Source organism: Rhipicephalus microplus, chromosome 9, assembly GCF_043290135.1.
Source record: "Rhipicephalus microplus isolate Deutch F79 chromosome 9, USDA_Rmic, whole genome shotgun sequence".
Lineage (NCBI taxonomy): Eukaryota > Metazoa > Arthropoda > Arachnida > Ixodida > Ixodidae > Rhipicephalus > Rhipicephalus microplus.
The window spans coordinates 44,902,720-44,922,223 of record NC_134708.1 but is presented as its reverse complement, the minus strand read 5'-3'; the positions used below and the strand labels follow the sequence as shown (position 1 = coordinate 44,922,223).

The window sequence follows — 19,504 nt, the reverse complement described above, 5'->3', positions numbered from 1 at the left end:
CTGAAAACCCTTAAATTAGAAAAATGCGTTTTCAAGGGCCTTAAAAGTCTTGAAATTTTTTCCCGTCCTTGAAAATCCTTGAATTTCCTGAGCAGTGCACTCTCATATCGTCATTGCAGCCTCCCATACACGGTGGATTGGCATGTCAAGTTGTCAAACTTTCCATTTAAAGAGCAGTAATGGGGTGTGGGCGCACGTGGTTCTGTTTTGCAGAAGTGCACGTGAAAGAAAGAGGTCAATTTTATGGTGAGGGCGAAGCAGTGAAAGCGACAGCAACAATGTTGCACAAACAACAGCGAGCAACTCTGTACATGCAGTGCTTCACTCAAGCACAAATGATGCACGAAAATAACACGCACACGAATGCTAACGAGCAACTGTCACTGCTCGACACTTGCAGCGTGCTGCTTGAACACAAGGAAGGATGCTTGAAAATAATGCGCAGCTATGCACACGATGAGTGTGAAGTAAGAACTGTCATAGTTGTTACTTGCACACAACCCAACACACTTAAATTTTTTATTCTTGAAAACTGCTGTGCATGGAGAATGGCCTGCGCATAGTGCATGGAGCAGGCCAACAGGTGTTTCTCCGCCGTCCCAATCGCACGGAGAAGGCATAATTTCACAGGCGGTCATGACGGACTCCCCTGCTCCGAGCTACTCACCACCGAGACATTATCGGAGCAACCGCCGCGGTTTTGGTGCGGTTTGCGGGCTATTAATATATTTCTGGCTACTGTATGGTTTTCTACTGATTTATGACTGGTCATTATGTGCAGCAGTAATGAACATGTTAGAAACCACACAAAAAACATGATTTACATTGAACACACTGTGCCCCCAGTGGTGATATCAAGATATCCTCTCAGTTGCGCAGCTACACTTATCCTGCATAGGTGCACTGCACCGCACCCACGGAAGGTAACCCCTGAAACGCTCAGTTTAAGCTACATAAGCAAGTGAAAAAGAAATCAGGTCCAGCCCATGCTAAAAAGGGGCTTTAAAGTAAGTGACCAAATTTGTCACCCAGCAACAGACATGCTTTCTTCTTTCTATGTGGCCACAGCTGCCAGGTCTGAAACAGCTAGACAAACCTGCTGCGAATGCGAAATTTGTGCTCGCAGAGTTTTCCAGCCTCTCCAGCACAATGCTCTGTGCTTTGCTGATAGCTTCATATATTTCCCTTTCAAACTGCAGAAAAAAAAATCACAGCATATTCATGGGGTCAATGATAATGGGTGGGGTGAAAAGGCCGTGCATCCGTCTGTCTGTCCGTCCATCTAATGAACACTCCAAGTACCATCATACCGCCATCTCGCATCTTTTCATCATACTATATTCATCATATACAAGTACCACCATCCAGCGGACAGTCTAAGGACTAAACGAAAGGTGGCTACTATTACAAACATGGGACGCACATGCTGCATGCTTCTTTCGTGTGCGGCTGGTGCATGGACCTGCAATATGGCGACCTCGTCGCTTCTGCTCCTCGCACGTAGCATCAAGTTCATGCCTCCTATACGTTATTTAATCTTTGTATAAGTCAAATAACATTAAGCTGGATGTCCTGAATATGCTTGGTAAGCTTTACAGGGCATACAGTGGAGAAATCTCGACCGCTGCTGAAAGAGTACACTGTGCCGCGAGCTTTTTTTCATTGTTTAGGACTTGCAAAGTCATCCAGGCTACTCATTGTTATATTATTAGGATATACCGTAATTACTCGAATCTAACGCGCACCTTTTTTCCGGTTAAGCGAGTTCATAAATCGCATGTACGTTCGAATCGAGTACGAACAAAAAAATTTCGGTCAATCTATTGCCATCGGCAAATCCAAAATGGCCGCCCCCTACGTGCGTCGGCATAGCGCGTCGGTCATTTCTGCCTATGTGTTTCCCATGTGCAGCACTTCGTACGTGTGCTGAGGAGTTTGTCATCTAGTAGTGCATTAGCATCGACGGCGTGGAAGGGCCGACTCCAAAAACTCGAGTGCACCACGATGCCGCTTTTAAAAGAAAAGTCATCGCGTATGCAGAAACAGACGGAAATCGGGCCGCATCGCGGTCGTTCGGAGTTCCCGAAACGTGCGTGCGGGACTGGCGGAAACAAAAGCAGAAATTTGTCGCCAGCAAAGCTTCACGCAAAGGCTTCAGTGGACCACAGCAGGGTCGGTTTCCGCAAATTGAAGAGCTTCTCGGCGAGTATGTGCTTGAGCAGCAAGGGGCACAGCGACCCGTGACGACAGAACTGCTCCAAGTGCGGGCTATGCAATTAGTCTTAGAAAAAGGTCTAATGCGGAGCCAGTTTAAAGCGAGCAGGTGCTGGATAACTAACCTTATGAAGAGAAAAGGCTTTTCCCTTCGAAGGGGAACATGCATATGCGAAAAGTTTTGCGGAGGAGTACGATGAAAAGCTTCACAGTTTTCAGAGGTTCGTCCTAAACTTGAGGCGCAACAACGGCTACCTGCTTGGGCAAATCGGGAATGCCGATCAGACGCCTCTTTACTTCGACATGCCTGGCACCACAACCGTCGAGAAGAAGGGGGCGAAGCAAGTTCGCGTCCTGACATCGGGGTCCACGGTAAAACTACAGTGACGGCAATGCTCTGTTACACGTCAGATGGGCACAAGCTTCGCCCGTACCTCATATTTAAATAAAAGACGCTCCCGAAAGGAGTCGTTTTTTCGAGTGGTGTGATCGTGCGGGCCAGCGAGAAAAATGGGTGCGCGTTGCAATCGATGTCTTTTTTTTTTTTTTTTTTTTTTGCGGTGAAAATCGGGTGTGCGTTACAATCGAGGGCGCGGTAGAATCGAGCAAATACGGTACATGTATTTATCTTGGTATAAGTGAAATAATGCTACACAGGACATATTGAATGTACTTGGGTAACTTCAAGCGTTTGCTGAAATAATCTCAACTGCTTCTGAGAGCTCCAACAAGTGTTGTGATCTTGAAAAGATATTAACACTAGATGTGTTTGTTATAATTGTGATATTCATTTATAGATTGTAAGTGCAATAAGATGAGTCATTTTCGATAATTTTAAAGGAGAGAATTGCAACTTTGCATGCCACTTTGAGTTATTGAAAAACTTGTGAAGGTCCTGGAAAGTCTTTGAATATCCCTGAATTTTCGTCTCGGAAACCTGTATGAACCTTGTGATGTACAAAAAAATTGTGTGAGCAAATATACAATGTAGTTTCAGCTCCCTAGCGTGTTTCATGATTGTGCCAGGCTTTCTGCGAAAAAAGAACTGGTAAATTTTTACAGATTCTTGTAAAACAAAAGCTAGTTCAGACAGCTTAATAAAATTTAAAAATTTTCTTTGTTGAGTGTGTGAGTTGAATTTCAGCACTCTAAGCCCAGAAACAAATAATTTTTAATGATCCCTTCATACTCCCTTAATTTGTGAAGCTTGAAGCAGTTTGTCTTATCTATTACAAACAATGGCATTCTTAACACAGTTCCTAACAAGCCATCTTATCAACCTTGCACAAACAACTGCACTTGAGATTGGCACACTGAGAAGCAGACTGCCTTACCAACAGCAAACAGTAGCATTGTTAACACAGCTTGAAGCACGCTCCCATATCTACAGCAACGAATAGCATATGTGGTTTGCACTGTATTAAGCAATCTGTCTTACCAGCAGTAAGCAATGGCATTGTCAACACATTTTGTAGCACTCTCTCTCAACAACCACAAACAACAGCGTCCGTAATTTGCACAGTTAGAAGCAATCTGTCTCATCAACTGCAAACAGCAGCACTCTTATCAAACAACCACATTTTTAATTAGCACTGTGTGGAGGCAAGCTGTCTTATCAACCACTAACAATGGAATTTTTACTCAGTTCCAAACGCATAGTCTTATCAACCCCAAACAACAGCATATTGGCTTAGTGTCGAGGTATTAGTTTCATCAATTACAAACAACAGCGTTCTTATCGCAGTTCCAAGTACACAGCCTTATCAACCATTAACTACAATATTCCTTATTGGCACAGTGCCAGAAAAGTCTTATCAACTATGAACAATGCCATTGTTTTCACGTTTCCAAGCCCACTGTATTATCAACGGCGAACTGCAGTATATTGGCACATTGTCAAGGATTTGGTTTTATCAATTAGAAATGACAAGGTTTTTATCTAAGTTCTAGGGCCCTGCCTTATCAGCTGTGAACAACAGCATTATTAATTGTCACAGTGCAAAGTAAACTGTTTTATCAACTGTGCACAATGCCATTGTTTTGACAGTTCCAAGCCCGCTGTTTTATCATTGACAAACAGCATCGGAATGACAACCGAGTTATAGCCTGTGGTGGTGCCTGCAGTGATCAATGGCCGGCATTTTGTTCTTGCAGGACCCGTCGAGGCGCTGACCGACTACAACCAACTGAGGAGCAACATGTACCGCATCCGGTACTAGGTCCTACAACTGCGCATTTCTCTTGCCAGCTCTTGTATAGTAGCGTTTGGTGTTTCACCATTAATAAAGTTGTCCTCGGCCCTCACTAAAGGTGTTCTCGCTTTGGTGACCTGCTTTGTCTCAGTGCTATTCTGTACTTTCTTCAAATAGCCTTGCTTTAGAAATCTTTGCTGCTTTTTCAATAGATATGTTAAATGGTCATCACAGACTACATTCATCTGACATTCCCTTGTTAACCTGCGCTACACAAATGAAATGGATAACACTGGAGGATTTGCGAGGGGAATATTTTCTTCTTGCATTGCGGGTGATTTCATCAAGCAATGAGTTGAATAAGAAAGACTACAGACCTATATCGACACTACTGTCAAATATTATGACAATTTAGGCCAATGTTAACTGTGGTTTTACAATATTGGCCAGTTGTGCCTTGCTATTCTTCCTAGTGAGTGAACTATGTCACACGCTTGCAGTATGTGTTCTTGTCTCAGTGATGTGCAGGGGCTTTGATCAACATCACCAAATGCACTTTTGACTCTATGCTTTTTAGGGAAGTGTTGTCGATTTCACATTAGTGGGGCTAATAGGCACTATGCTCTTACAGGAGGGCACTGCACACTCTTAGTTTACAACCGGGTGAAGCCATCACTAACCAAACCTCCTAGGACAGTCACCTTCGTGAGGCCTGGGAGAGAATCCTCACGACTACAAGCCTGGACTGAAGTGACTCAACGTAGTGGCAACACGAACTCAACTGTTTATTCCTCTATACATGGTCTTTTTATAGTCTGAAACCACGTGAGACACGAGTGACAGTCGAGTACATCGGGGCTGGCTTGCTAACTAGTGATAAGGGGATGGGCGGGTGATAGTGTTTTATTGCCAAGGCTGCATGGACACCCAGCTCTGGGCCATCAAACGCGCCATGATGTGGCGACCAGGCATGGCCTGACAGCCCTCGCCACTTGGGAAACCGCCAGCTGCCTTAATGAAGTTGTTTACTACTAGTCAAATGGAGTATGCAGAAATTGAGATTTGTGTGTGTTCTTGCCTCTAGTTTGGTCACGGCTCCAACTGCCCTGGTCGGGGAAGATGAGCTGCATACATTTGCCTAGTTCCGTCATGGCCCAATTTGCCTTCTTTCACACGCAAGGCTGTACATTATGGCACTGCTATCACCCATAGAAAACTCTGCCAATGATCTTACACAGTCGACAGTTTACCAGTATTGTGATTGTTTTTGTGCAATTACCATTGCCACTTTTCTCCCCTCTTGTCATTAAAGGGGCACTAACCAGAACTGCCACATCTTATGTGTACTACATACACATTGGCATGCTTATACTGAGATATGACTAAAAAATTGGGTTGAGATGTGCCCCATTGTCATAAATTGCTGGCCCGCTTTCAGCTGGAGATGCCTCGAGATGCCACTGCAATGAAGGCACAGTAAATGCAACAAACCGTATTTTTTAATTGAAAAATCAAACTTGTATGCTTTGAAACCTTCCATTGTCAAACTTGGGATGGTTATTTCTGAGAAGTGGCTTTGGGTACGACTATTATTATTATTATTATTATTATTATTATTATTATTATTATTATTATTATTATTATTATTATTATTATTATTATTATTATTATTATTATTATTATTATTATTATTATTATTAAATTGTGCGAGTGTGTCTGAAGAAGCAAAGTGCCTACAGCCTGAGACATTGGTTGAATCTACATTATCTGATACAGCGACGATTCCTCTATGAGAAGGACAACGCTGCGACAGCAGCGCCACTAAGAGGGTCAACTATTTCTCTACACAGCTACGAAACAACCGTGGAAACAACGGCGATAAGGGGCCGAATCGACAGCCCCCTTGTGCGTTGTGTAGTTTGTGTTGTGTGTGGACGGGAGGTGCTTGTGGCCCACGGTCAGCGCGTCATGTGTAGTCGGCGGCTTGTAACCGCTCTCCAACGCACACCTCTACAAAACTGATCCTCATGCATCCGTGTCGGACTAGACAAATGTGTCGTGCCGTCCGTGAACGAAACCCTGCTCGCGCGTGACTCCTCGAGGGGGGAACAACTGACGCTGCCGTGACCGAACTCTTCGGAAAGGAAGGAACACTACGCGAACAACGTAACGACGCCACTTAAGTCTCGCCTCCCAAGAGGCGACGATGCGAGGACACCCTTCGTGCCGTGACGATGGATTGCCGGTAGCGTGACAAGCCTCGAGTAAGTCGTGAAACTTTTGCCCCGGTCGATGTCGGCTTTCTAGTTTAGGAACTTACGAAACCGAGCTATAGCTTTGCGCGGAAGGCGTCCTCGGATGAGTTCCGTCTCTGGTGACACATCCTACGCGCGATAGGCGCCTTCTCTTTGCCTCGTCCTTTCGGGGCGCTTTTATCGCGCCTTGACGGCACGGCTCTCGCCTTTAACTCAAGATAGAAAGCGTTTCGCCACGCCCTTGCGCTGGTGCAGTGGCGAAAAGAGAAATGCGGCGACCGTCGATCACGGGCTTCTTGTGATCCAGTTTGTGTGGGCGTCTGTGCCTCGTGCAAAGTCAACAAGAACACAAACGGTGTCGTACCAGACCAGCTGGTTTCCTTTACTATTAGCTCGCTGTGACCGCGTCGCTGTTGAAGCGAAAAATGCGGGATTAGCGCTTTTGAACGTCTGGTTCCTGCGTCAAAACTGACCCAGGCTGCGCGGTTTCGCAGTGTACACACAGAGGACTCGTTTCGGTGCAACACTCCGATATCGCAAGGGTAAGTAAAGTTAGCGTGCGTCACCAGCGCATTTCCGTTACATATATCCTCTCACCGCTGAGTGTTACACCGTGTTCGAAACATGTAAGGCTCCGTTGCTGGTCGGGGGCAGGGTCGCTGTGAAAAGTCGGGCGCATCCCACGATTATTTAACGTGGAGTTTTGTGGAGAAAACGAGAACAGTGTTGACACAAGCCACCTCGTGGCCTTAAAGATAGGTGCGTCATGTGGGTTCGTTGGCTTTCTGTAATATCTTGAGTGCTTGGAGATGAAAACGCGTCGTTTCTGCCCATCTCTAAGAACCGAAAATACTCGAAAAAACTCCTTCGATTGCCACACCCCCCTGATGGGGTTTCCAGTGCAAAGCCATTCATTCATTACCTAAATAAAATTTTTAATTGTTAAGTTCTTCATAGATGTGGTGGGATTACATTTATCCAGTTTCCTTCTGTTTCTTACAAATACTTGTTCTTTAAGTAGCATTGTTGCGCAGGCTAGTTCGTTTTGATATTGAATTCATTCTTGTCAGCACCTTATGAACAGTATGCAGATGAAGACACAACACTAACATTTTCTGCAAATGTTCCTAGTAAAATTCTGTTTCTCTCTAGCAGTCGTGGTGTGTGTTGTTTCTTTTTTCTCTTTAAGTGATGGTAAAGTTATCAAGGAACTCTCGTCATTTAATCTAATAAGCATGACTAGCAGAGATATTTGGTTCATACTAAGAGAATGCATTAGTCTAGCGAAATCGTCAAAAAATACATATGTGGATAAGAACGCTTCTTCCGTTCATGTCTTTACCTTTACATGTCATCTCAAGAATGTCTCACAAGGTTTTCCAACTTTGGCTGATTTTACAAATTGATGAACCCTGTAGCAGGTTTCATCCCCAAAGAAAATTCTGCCATATTTTAGCTGCAGGTAATTTGGAAACAGTACACTGCCCATTGTTTGAAATGCAACATAAAACATTTAGTAAACCAACTGGTATTCGTGAAATAACTGCATCACATAGTAGCTTTGAACCCGGCCTGTAAAGGTAAGGGCTTGGATGTGTGTTCCGAGTTTAAGTTACGCTGCTTCGACAAAAACTGAAGAGTGGGAAGGAAAATAAGCGCTTTACTTAGCCATGAATTGTCTCTTTTTGATCCATGTGCACAGTTATCTCTCTTTGATCCATGTGCACTGTACATTAATTTATAATTTTGTAACATAGGTCACCTTGTTGAATGTGAGAGCATTTCATCGGCTGCATTACATTTTGTGGGAGGGGGGCTATCTGTACCCGCTTTGGCTTGGGCTAGCTATCTGGCCTCATACAAACTGTTGATTCCTCGTGGAGAAAAAATTCAAAGTTTTTTTACAAAGATTGGAAAAATGGTTTGTTAGAGGTTGTACAGCCAGCCAGAACAAACAGCCAGTATGGGTAGCCCGAGAAATGGTCTGACTTTTACTATATGTTTAATATATGTGCCATAAGATCTCTAATGCGCCATTTTTTTTTTGCTGTATATTTTACCGTTCTTTCATTTTGTGATAAACTTGTTTTATTTCTTCATTGCATATCAATGTTTTCATTGTTGGCCTCCTTTGTGTGTTCACCTACCTGAATTTTTTTGCTAACGTATACTGAGCTGCAATTAATTGAATGTTCGTTATTACCAATCTCTTTGTTACCTTTCGTTAATTCTTGTCTACATTTTATTACTGCCCTGTGGCCTTGAGGGTATACTAGATAAATAAGTGAATACAGAGAGAAAATAATAGCAATGCTGAATGACTAATAAAAAACGGGCAAAGAAAAAAAAGAGGGCTTCATGACACATTCTCACCATGCGTTCATTCGACACACTCGACACTGAAGGAAATAAGTTGCTATTTAACTTATTTCAAAAGGAAATTGCTACAGTTACCCTTTCAGCATCTAACCTTGAAAGCCTTTGCCACTATCTTGGTTGTAGGTTTATCAGCAAAGTTTAAGCATCATTTTACAGCATGATTTCCCTTGCCTAATAAAGCAAATCAAGATTTTTGTAGATAGTGAGGTTCTCCGCGTGGCTGGCTATGTACTAAGTGATCTCGCTGATACTGCCTGTTGCATAGACTTCTGCATCTCGGGGGGAAATGGAATGGATACTTTTTCTACTGTGCACACACAGAGAACTCGTTTCAGTGCCTTAGTAGTGAACACTCATTGTAGTATACAATGCCAAAGTTGCCTCTGTATGTAGACTACTCAGCTAACATGCTGAAAAACTATGGCAACGATACTGGTCTATTTCACCGATTTGTATTGCAATTTTGGTGATATCCTGGTATTGTGATTTGTTTGTTTCACGGTGAAGTAGAGCACACGGAAAATGATGCCAGGAAGAAGCAAATTAGACAATACACTACTAGCAACTGAAGTTTTAGCAGCGAAATCCAGAAATATTTATACATTTGATTAAGAAAAAATTCAAAAAGAGGAGGCGCACAGGTGCATTAGTAGTGAAGTAGCATAACTAGCTGGCCATGAATGTGTCAAGCCATTGTTTAAAAAAGTGAGGATGCGCTCCTTATGCTTAATGAAAACCCAGACCTTGCAGAAAGCAAACACTATGAGCATCTCAGCCAAATTTTGTTATTGTGTGTGGCAAGGAGAGTTTAGAAATGGGGTGCAAGGTTGCTATTTTCTCACTCGCGTCTTATACAAAGACCTGGGATCATTCTCTCTGGTGCCTGCTATTTGGCATCACACAACAGGTGGCACGCTGTTCGCCAATAGCCAACATAAATCAAGAGTGGCATTTGGATCAGATGCGCCGCCGCAGTGGTCTAGTGGTAAAATACTCGTCTGCTGACCCGCAGGTCGCGGGATATCAAATCCTGGCTGTTGCGGCTGCATTTTAAATTGAGGCGAAAATGCTGTAGGCCTGTGTTCTCAGATTTGGGTGCCTGTAAAGAACCCCAGGTGGTCGAAATTTCCAGAGCCCTCCGCTATGGCGTCTCTCATAATCGTATGGTGGTTTTGGGAAGTAAAAATGTATCAATCAGCATTTGAATCATACGCCTTACTTGCCACGATGTGCCACCATGTGTGGGCATCGTGCTTCGCAGTCTGCCAACATTACATAGTAGCCACACTTGCACTCACCGAGATCGTAACATGGGATGGTGATTGTGTCGAATCATGCACACTCGAGGTCACGACGCGCGCTGACGTCTTTTCTCTGCACCATTCCTCTCTGGGTATTGTTCAGCATGCTGGTTAGGATGAAAGGAGGGAAAGCACTTCAAGCGAGCGACAAATCCCTGTTCATTGCCTCGCTACAGACTCATTCTTGACACTTTTGAGTAAATTGCATAGCAATCAATTTGTGAGGCACAATGAACTCCAACATTGAGGTGATTCGATGATTGTTTTCAAAAGTGGTTCAGGACCCTTCTAAGTAACAGAAGTTTCATATATATATCTTGTTGCTACTGCTATTGACGCCTGGTTCATCTGCTTTTGTAGTATCGGCAGCCTCAAAAGTCACTCTGGTCTTCCGATTTCTGTGGGAAAGCAAACTACAAGTTACGTTAACTAAAGGCTAGCCCTTACAAGCCCTACATTGGGCAGATAGGTGCGACAGCTTGTTAATACTCAATGCCCTTTTGTGGTTGTACAGGTATATATTGACACATCGCCATGTTTGTTCAATGTTCAGTCCTTTGTAAGTTGCCGGGGATTTGTGTAGATGTGTGCATGTCAGTCAAACTGAGAAGTGCAAATATAAGCCTCTGCACCTGTGAGAGGGCGTTGATTACTGAAAATGTTTTGCATTTATCTGCTCATTGTTGGGCTTGGGTGGGGCTAGCCTTTGTTTAAAACTTGTGTGGTTTGTTTTTCAATCAAAGGTTAGAAGACAAGACAGATAATCGAGGCTGCTTGTATTGCAAAAGCAGGTGAATCGCGCATTAGCTGCTGCTCGGTAGCAGTATAATTCTGGGAGGCTAATTATCTTGGTGTCACTTCACGCTGTCTCGCACGGAACTCCATGCAGAACAGAGTTTTATATATATAAGAAAACTGCTCTACTCTTTTTGAGAAAATGCTCAACTCACAAAAATAAAAGACCGTCTTTGCTAAAAAAATGAGGATCATGCAGCGACAGTCTACGGTTAGTTTTGATGGAAGGCCGCAAAGCGGTCTTTGTTTTTGTACAGTAGCAAGGGGTGTGGCATGTAGGACATATCCATCTCATTGTTGAAGGTTCTGGCAAGTAATTAAGGAAACTTTTCTATTGAAGCACCAATAACAAATTATGCATTAGCAGCCATCTAAGACCCCTCATGTGCAGTGGTCACCCATAGATAACGGCCAACTTCAGCACTTTGCACTAAAGAGCACAACACCACATTTCTAGCTTTCTTAATGTAACTACTTATACATTACGATATTCCACATTATCGATTCAATATAATATCTAAACTTAAAAATCCCTGTGATTAGTACAAAAATCTCTCGGGTCCATTGTGTTACGCACCTTTGTAATGACCACAACGAGAAGAAAATGAACGCAACATGCAACCTGTAATTCGAGCAAAGTGACCCACCACGGTGGTCTGACGGCTAAGACACTCGTCTGCTGACCCGCAGGTCATGGGGTTGAATCCCGGCCGTGGTCGTTGCATTTGTGATGGAGGCGAAAATACTTGAGGCCCCGCCCGTGTGCTTAGATTCAGGTGCACGTTACAGAATCCGCTCATAGTCGAAATTTTTGGAGCCCTCCACTACGGCGTCTCTCATGATCATATGGTGGTTTTGGACTCGTACAATTAATATTATTTTTATATTAACTTGACAAAAGTAGTGTCGTCTGTGTGAGAATGGCAAATGCTCTAAAAAATGCACCATTTGAAATTCAACACATGGGGATCATGTGCTTCAAGCGAGAGAAAAAGAAAGGTTGGTTGCCTAAGGTGGTCCCCGTACCAAAAAGTGTTAAACGATGGCTTGACACATCTATGGCCTAAAATTTATGCTATCTTACCTATTCTGCAGCCCATATCTTTTATAAAGATTTTTTTTAGAGTATGAAATGTTCCTTGCTTCTCTTGTGGCCACCTTAAAGTTACCTTGAGTCACAATCGCGCGTTGTTGTTCAAGCACTCTAAACAAGACCGTTCACCACTCAGACAAAATTCTCTGGCCATTATTGCGTGAACAAAATGAGAACATCTGAGCATCTAATCAAAATTTCTAAACAATGTGGTCTCTGGCCCCAACCTTTTGTACAGGATCTCGTTACGTGTGCTAGTTATTGGCCAAACAATTTACAAAAACATGGCTTCTGAGTTTTTTATAAGGTTTTTTCACAATATCACACTGCAGCTGCAAATTCCTTTAGGTTGAACTTGTATTTGTCGTTTCTCATGGGGGACAATCCAAAGGCTGAGGGAGAATAAAAATTTCAGGAAACAGTATCACGCTTCTAGTCCTGCTGCTACCCTAAGTCGGAGGTCTCCTCATTCTGAAAGCCCTCTGGCCTTCTCTGCCTCTTTGGCCCTGGCAACAAGAAGAGACGAGACGAAATGCCATTTTTGGTCTATTTTGGTTGAGGTCCTCCGAGGCGAACTTGGCCTTTATTGTTTGAGAAACTCTTTGGTTTCTTGACTAGTGTTCCAAGCATTATGTGAAGGTATTGGTGTCAGTCTGTATATTGGACGGGCACGCAAGGATCATGTGAGCAAAGGGTGTCAGGTACACCGTAAATTGGACAGAGGTATTTGTGTAATGTTTCTAATTTGCTTCCAATCATCATGGAACACGTGAAAAAGTCAGGGAATTCGAAAAAATCGAATTGGTAGACACCCTGGCTACAGTTTCTGCATTGATGTACTGTGTAAGTGCTGCTCTGAAGTCTACTCTGCATGGTGCTGTTCTCTTTGTTGAGCATTGAATGTGTTGATGAATATTTGCTGCGTTACAGCCTTCGGTGTTGTAAACACACATTTTATATCGGTGCCTTCCACAATGTGTAGGCCGGCCCAACAACAGTGGCAACGGCGGCGCCAGTATGGAATCCCTGGGGTGGCACGTCACCCTCCTACAGATTATGCTTCTCCTCGTTCTGTTGGCGTTGCCGGCAGGTACGTGTGTTGCTTTTTTCTTCAGCTTGTTGAGAGCATGCAGCTTTCTACTGCAATTTTTTCAACACTATCTGGTGTCACTGAAATCTTAGGTTGCTCAGAGGGCGCTACTTTTTTGGTAGTTAGTCGCCATTTCTGGTGTCATGATATGTCATTGTTATTAACCTCATACTGAAGTGCATTATTGTCTACATCATGTGGAGTCTATACACGCAAATCTAATTATAACAAATTCACACCTGCCACGAAAATACTTCGTTATAACCGAGAATTTGTTATAAACACATATTTGTAGCAGTGTACCCATGACAGCCATTGGTCACTCACTTCATTATAACTGATAATTCGTTATATTCAGCATTGTTTCATTGAGGTTTGAGTGTATATTTTTCACTCAGGACTCTGGCCACCATTTCCGGTGGAAATGGGGCATACATTTTGAACCGTGTTCATATTAACGGTGGCGTCTGCTCTGAAGTACCCTTCTACTAAATCGGTTAGGCTTGAAGATACAAAACTCTTGAATTCTCAATATTGTTGTTTGTGGACTTTTGATGTTTAAGGGCAAACAAAGAACGACGCACATTTGCAGCAAACATCAGTAAGGTACATCAACACACCATATGACATTCTGTTTATGAGAAGTGCGCAAGCTAAGCCACAACTTATCTGTGTTAAGTGGGTGGCAGTGTAATGCTGGTCACGTCTCTTAAAGGAGCCCTAGGACACATTTTGAGCATGGTCAGAAAACGCTGCTGATTGGTAGTCGAGGCTCTCGAGTACATGCGAGCCAAATATTGTACTGCAGCACGCGCCCTGGAATTCGCGATAAATTTTCAAAGTCAGGCTAAAGATTGCTTTCTCTTCTCTCGCAAATGCTGCTACAAGCTCACAAATCACTTGTCACAGCCAATGCATCAGCCATTGGCTGATTTGAGCAGTGCTTGATCGTTACTAGGGCTTCCGCAAGAGGCTGAGACTTGTCCACGTATGCACGTGCGATCGCACTGAAAATCCACTTATTCGAAGAAAAAAAAAAGTGTTCAAGGTCACAAGTCGTGCGTGACATTTTTTTTCCCCTGTGACTTTCCTCCCTGCTTAGCTTCCAGCACTTTTGTTGGGACGAGAGAAAAGAATGCCATTGCAGAATGTGGCAAATCTTTTGTAACTCTGCTTGTACTAGACAGACTCTGAAAATTCTTGCAGTGGTAAATTCGTGAGGCCATAAGTTTTTTTTATTGAATCTATTCCATGGTTCTTTGAAAAAGTGTGGCAGGGCCCCTTTAAGGAATGTCCAAATCTAATGCAGAGTTGTAAAAATAAAGAGAAACATGCTTGTGACATTAAAGGTTTGAGCTTAGTATGTCTGTCTTGTAAATACATTAATGAGAAAAATTAGTTATAAATCACTCTTAATTAGCACAGTGCCCTGCAACTTGTCTTATCGAGTACAAGAATGGCTCTCTTATCCCAGTTTCAAGCGCACTACATTGTCAATGACAAAAATTGCATTCTTTATTGGCCCTGTGTCGAGCAGTCTTTATTAAATACAAAAAATTGTATTCCTAACACTGTTTAAAACACACTATATCTTAAACTGCGAACAACAGCATAATTTGCACATTGTCAAGCAGGCTATCTTGCTGACTAGAAATGGTGGCATTCTTGCCACAATTCCACGAACCTTCTCATATCAGCGACGAACAAAGGCATTTTTCGTTGGCACAGGGCTAAGCAGTTTGCGTCACTGACTACAATGAAATTTTAAACCCAGTTGTAAGCACGTTGCCTTCTCAGTGGTGAACAACAGCAGTTTTAATTAGTGCATCGTGAAACCTTTTTCTTATTGACTACGAAAATGGCACTGTTAGCTCCAACCACGCTGTCTTATCAGCGACAAAAAGTTGCATTCTTAAAGGGGTCCCGCAACAAATTTTGAGCATGGTCAGAAAATGCTGCCGATCGGTAGTAGAAGCTCCCGAGAACACGCGAACCAATTGTTATAGCGCAGCACCCAGCCTGGAATTCACAATAAATTATTAAAGTCAGCGGAAAATTGCTTTCTCTTCCCTCAAAAACTGATAGAAGACAGTCAAAAATCACTCGTAAAATACCCATCTATCAGCCATTGGCTGATTTGAACATAGCATGCTCAGTTGTTACAGAGATCGCCACAGAAGGCCTCCACTTGTCCATGCGTGTGCGGCGATCGCACTGAAAAAGTCGCACATTCGAATAAAAAAAAAAAAAAAGGAAGTGTTCAAGGTCAAGAGGCACAAGGGACGTTTTTTGTTGCCCCTCCCATCGTTTCCTGCTTAGCTTCCAGCGCTTTTGTCGGGACGAGAGAAGAATGCGATTGCAGCGTGTGACTAATCTTGGTAACTCCCCTCATTCTGGACTGATTCTTAAAATTTTTGCGGCATTGAGTTTGTGAGGCAAATGCTCTTCCAGTGAATTAATTCCATGGTTACTCGAAAAAGTGTTTCAGGGCCCCTTTAATTAGCTTAATGTCATGCAATTCACTGTATCTATTTCAAACATAGCATTCTCATCCCAATTTCATGAACACTGTCTCGTCAACACTATGCTCTGTGAGCAAGTATGCTGTGGATAGCATTGTGTGCTTGTTTATTTATTGGTTGTTCTAGCTTGGTAGCTCGTAATTCTGCCTGATGCAAACTTTCACTTGTTTGAGGGGTGTTCAGAGTTGTTTCCAGCCATAACACTTGTGTGATGAGTGAATTCGCTGAGTTAATGCAGAACTGTGTGCACTTGCAGCAACAACGGAAAACACACTGCATAGCCATGGTCACTGCTGTCTTTGGTGTCATTGCACGAGTTGCCAAGAAAAGTGCTTTCAAGGAAGGTTGAAAAATTCTGTGGCACCAGTACCAAATCAAACTGTTTCAACTCTGCTGAGAGAAACAGAGTGGTGGGAAAAAGCCGCATTACTGTAGCTTGACTAAGCCTGGTCCCCGTGTTATTGGCATAGGCACACGAAAGCTTAATGTAACTTTAGACGCTTCGCAAACATATAAAAATGAAAGAAAATGCATAATACAGTAACGTAGATGTACATGTAATAAAGTCAGTTTCTTTTTCTTTCTTTGCCTTCTTTATTTGTAGTGTAATACAAATAACTGCAATGCTTACAAACAGATAGAGGCAAAATAATTTCAGAAATTAACTCTGACAATGAAAATCACAATGTAAAAATAGAAAAGAGGGAAAAAAAATGAACAGATCGAATGCATCAAAGTCCATGAAAGTAAACAACATACATATGCGTGCATTTATATGTGCAGTACTCACGGATTCACATGCAACATCGCATTTTTTTAGTGTAACGACTGGTATGCGCGATTGCTCAAGATAACCATGCCATGTTGTGGCAAATCTAGTCTATAGATATAATGTTGTCTATGATCCACATCTTCAAGTTGAAGTTAAGCAGATATGAACCAAACTGAAGATGGTGGTAACGAAAGTAGATCCATTACTTAGTCCTAAATTGTCCCATTTCAATGAATGGGTTTTATACAAATGATGGCACACACTGCTAGAATTGCACAGTAGGATATTTTCCTGTTGTGTGATAATCTGCAAAATCTAAGCGGAAGGCACAGTCACACTGTTCTCTCTTTCAATGTAGCATCAATTGCAGCCTTGGGCGTCATGACATACAAAAATACCTGCCATTTATTAGCTTGTTTGTCCGCCTGCAGGCGGCGTCAAAATCGGCAGCTTTCCCCAATTTTGGCCAGTTGTTTGTCTGAATTTTTATATATAGAGACTATGGAGAGTTTCACAACTGCTGCACCCAGAGACACCTCCTTTGGGACTGTGCACCACCGCCGGGTAACCAAGAAGTAATGCCAACTGTCATAAGCAGCAAAATTATCAGCCGAGAGCCAGGCAATCAAAGAGACGTGGTCCAGCACGTGCTTAGCATCCTGGAACGCCAGCGGCCGAAAGCGGCGCCCCCACGGGTTTGACGCGAGTAGGTTGCTGCTCCGGGACGTCCGAGCACGCTAGTGTCTCGCTTTAATCCCCTACCCCTTCCCCCTTTATGCCGGATCGTCAATAAAGTTGTTTCACTCACTCACAACTGCTGCTATTAAAGAAAGTCCGGCGGTGTTTGGTAGTCGCAGCACGGTTCAACTTCGCTGCATGCACAAAGGGGCTAGTGCATAGGGCTCCTGCTCCAACTGAGGAACCGGTTGTTGCTTGTCACATAGTAATGTCAACTATTGTGACTCTTTGTGACGCATGTTTGCCATGCAATACTCTTGACACGCCTTGAGGTTTAGAGTGTGTGTTTGAGTACTTATGAAGGACAGGCCTTCTCGTTTTCTATTGTCCTTTCCTCCTGTGGGAAATGAGAGTGTCAGTCACCTTGAGGCTCGAGCTACTGGAAACAAGCTGTGTTGGTTGGTTGTTCCTCAAAGTCCTGGCGCAACCCACCACGGGGGATCGGCCATGAAACGGACGGTACCTAATTTTGAGCTCGAATTGTTTTACTAGCAGGGATATTTAGATAGGGATGTCTAAAGAATGAACAGATTGGTAAACGATGGATTAGAAATAGAATGAATAGAGGTAATAAAAAGAATTTAACCCAACAAGCTAATATGGTTTGAAATGAAGTGATTTTATGCCCCAGCTTAACATTCTATTCGTTTTGTTGCCTAAAGAAAATCGCATACGGCCTCGCAAACGTTCCTGTTGCTAAATCCCTTTTCAATTGCTCCAGAGGAAAGGATCACTGGAAGGGATAAACTTAAAGCCAATCTATGGAGAGATTTTTCCAGGGGTGCTTAAGATGAGAAAAATCACATGTTGCCAAGCGAGATTTTTTAAACTGATCTAATATAACAATTTTTTCAAAGCATGCCACGGCGATAAATGCTAGCGTAGGCAATATAGAAATTATGGGACAATTAGGTGAGGCCACTGCAATTGCATCTGCATAGTCATTGAGGGTTGAACCTTTATGCCCTGGTATCCACACCAAGCGAATGAGTCGTTAATGTCTTGTGGCAAGGGCGTAAAATACTTCTAAATCATTGGACGTGAAAGGCGCAGGTTATGAACTACACACAGACAGGCAGCCTGTAAGAATTATAGCATCTGTTATTGATTGAGGCAATTTTCGGAATGCTAAGAGAATTTCAAGTAATTGCACTTGATAAATAGGTGTAAAATCAGGTAAACGAATTGAACAAGACCAATCCAACACTGAAGATGCAATTACGACTCCTGCCTTCTCTTCACAAACTGAAGCATCTGTTGCTATTAATCTTTTTCTAATCTCATCAGGTGGTCTTTTAAAATGGCATTTAAGTATCTACTGGGAAGATTTTTGCAATTCTTTGGAAATATATTGTCAAATTCTATTTTCATTGTTTGAACAGGTGTTCTTAGTACCAGTACTTCACGAAGGTCAACTTGTAATGTTTCCAAGAGCTTTTGCACAACGATGACTTTTGGGCGCCTTAATCTAGGCCACTGTTGGTTAAAAAAGGACGTCTACTCATTAATGAAAAGACATTGTGACCTCCTCTGTGGCGATGAATATATCTTTAGGAAGGTACCAACTGCTAGTATTTAGAACCTAGCACGAAGAGAAGGCAGGCGCGCTTCCTTATATAAAATATTAATTGTGACAAATTTAGGGAGCCTAATACATAATCTCAACGCCTCGCGTTCTGGAAGTACCAGTGGTCTAATTTTGTAGGCGGATGCTCCAGAAAACCAGACACAGCCAAACTCCAATATTGGGCAAATATACATACAATATATCATGACCAACGCATCACGACGTAAACCAGAACGTTTATTGCCGAGTCTACGAAGCATCCCAAGCACCCGTGCTCCTTTAGCTGCCATATCTTCTATTCGCGAACTCCAATTTAGGTTTTCAGTATAAGTCACTCCTAAGTAGTTAATCGATTTCACTTGCGGGATAAAGTCCTGTCTGTAAAGTACGAAAATCTGCATTGGAACACTTATCGGAAAAACTACGGTTGCACTTTTCCTGATGTTTAATGATAGATTAATGACGTTTAGTTATGTTTCCAGAGCGTTCATGTAAAACTGTAACATCTGATATAGTGTATGTATATCTGCAACTGTAGCGGAAAATGCGATGTATTTAGCATATGCATGCACCTGTGCATCATGTT

At 42.8% G+C, this 19,504-nt stretch overlaps 2 protein-coding genes across 4 annotated transcripts in view; both read left to right on the top strand.

The window, feature by feature from the left end:
* The window catches only part of UQCR-C1 (Ubiquinol-cytochrome c reductase core protein 1), a 32,663-nt gene extending 28,140 nt beyond the window's left edge, over nucleotides 1-4,523 (top strand). The window contains exon 13 of the mRNA XM_037415864.2: nucleotides 4,369-4,523. Coding sequence (XP_037271761.1) covers nucleotides 4,369-4,433 — 65 coding nt within the window. The 3' untranslated portion in view covers nucleotides 4,434-4,523. The remainder of the gene's footprint in view (nucleotides 1-4,368) is intronic.
* A 1,760-nt stretch (nucleotides 4,524-6,283) lies between these two features.
* The window catches only part of LOC119163798 (membrane cofactor protein), a 55,377-nt gene continuing 42,156 nt past the window's right edge, over nucleotides 6,284-19,504 (top strand). The window contains exons 1-2 of one of the 3 annotated variants that reach the window (XM_037415868.2): nucleotides 6,284-6,670; nucleotides 13,212-13,319. In XM_037415868.2, the coding sequence (XP_037271765.2) occupies nucleotides 13,247-13,319 (73 nt within the window). In that variant the 5' untranslated portion in view covers nucleotides 6,284-6,670; nucleotides 13,212-13,246. Of the gene's footprint in view, nucleotides 6,671-6,738; nucleotides 7,204-13,211; nucleotides 13,320-19,504 lie in introns of those variants that run through there. The other 2 variants (XM_075873518.1, XM_075873517.1) reach the window with 2 other exon arrangements.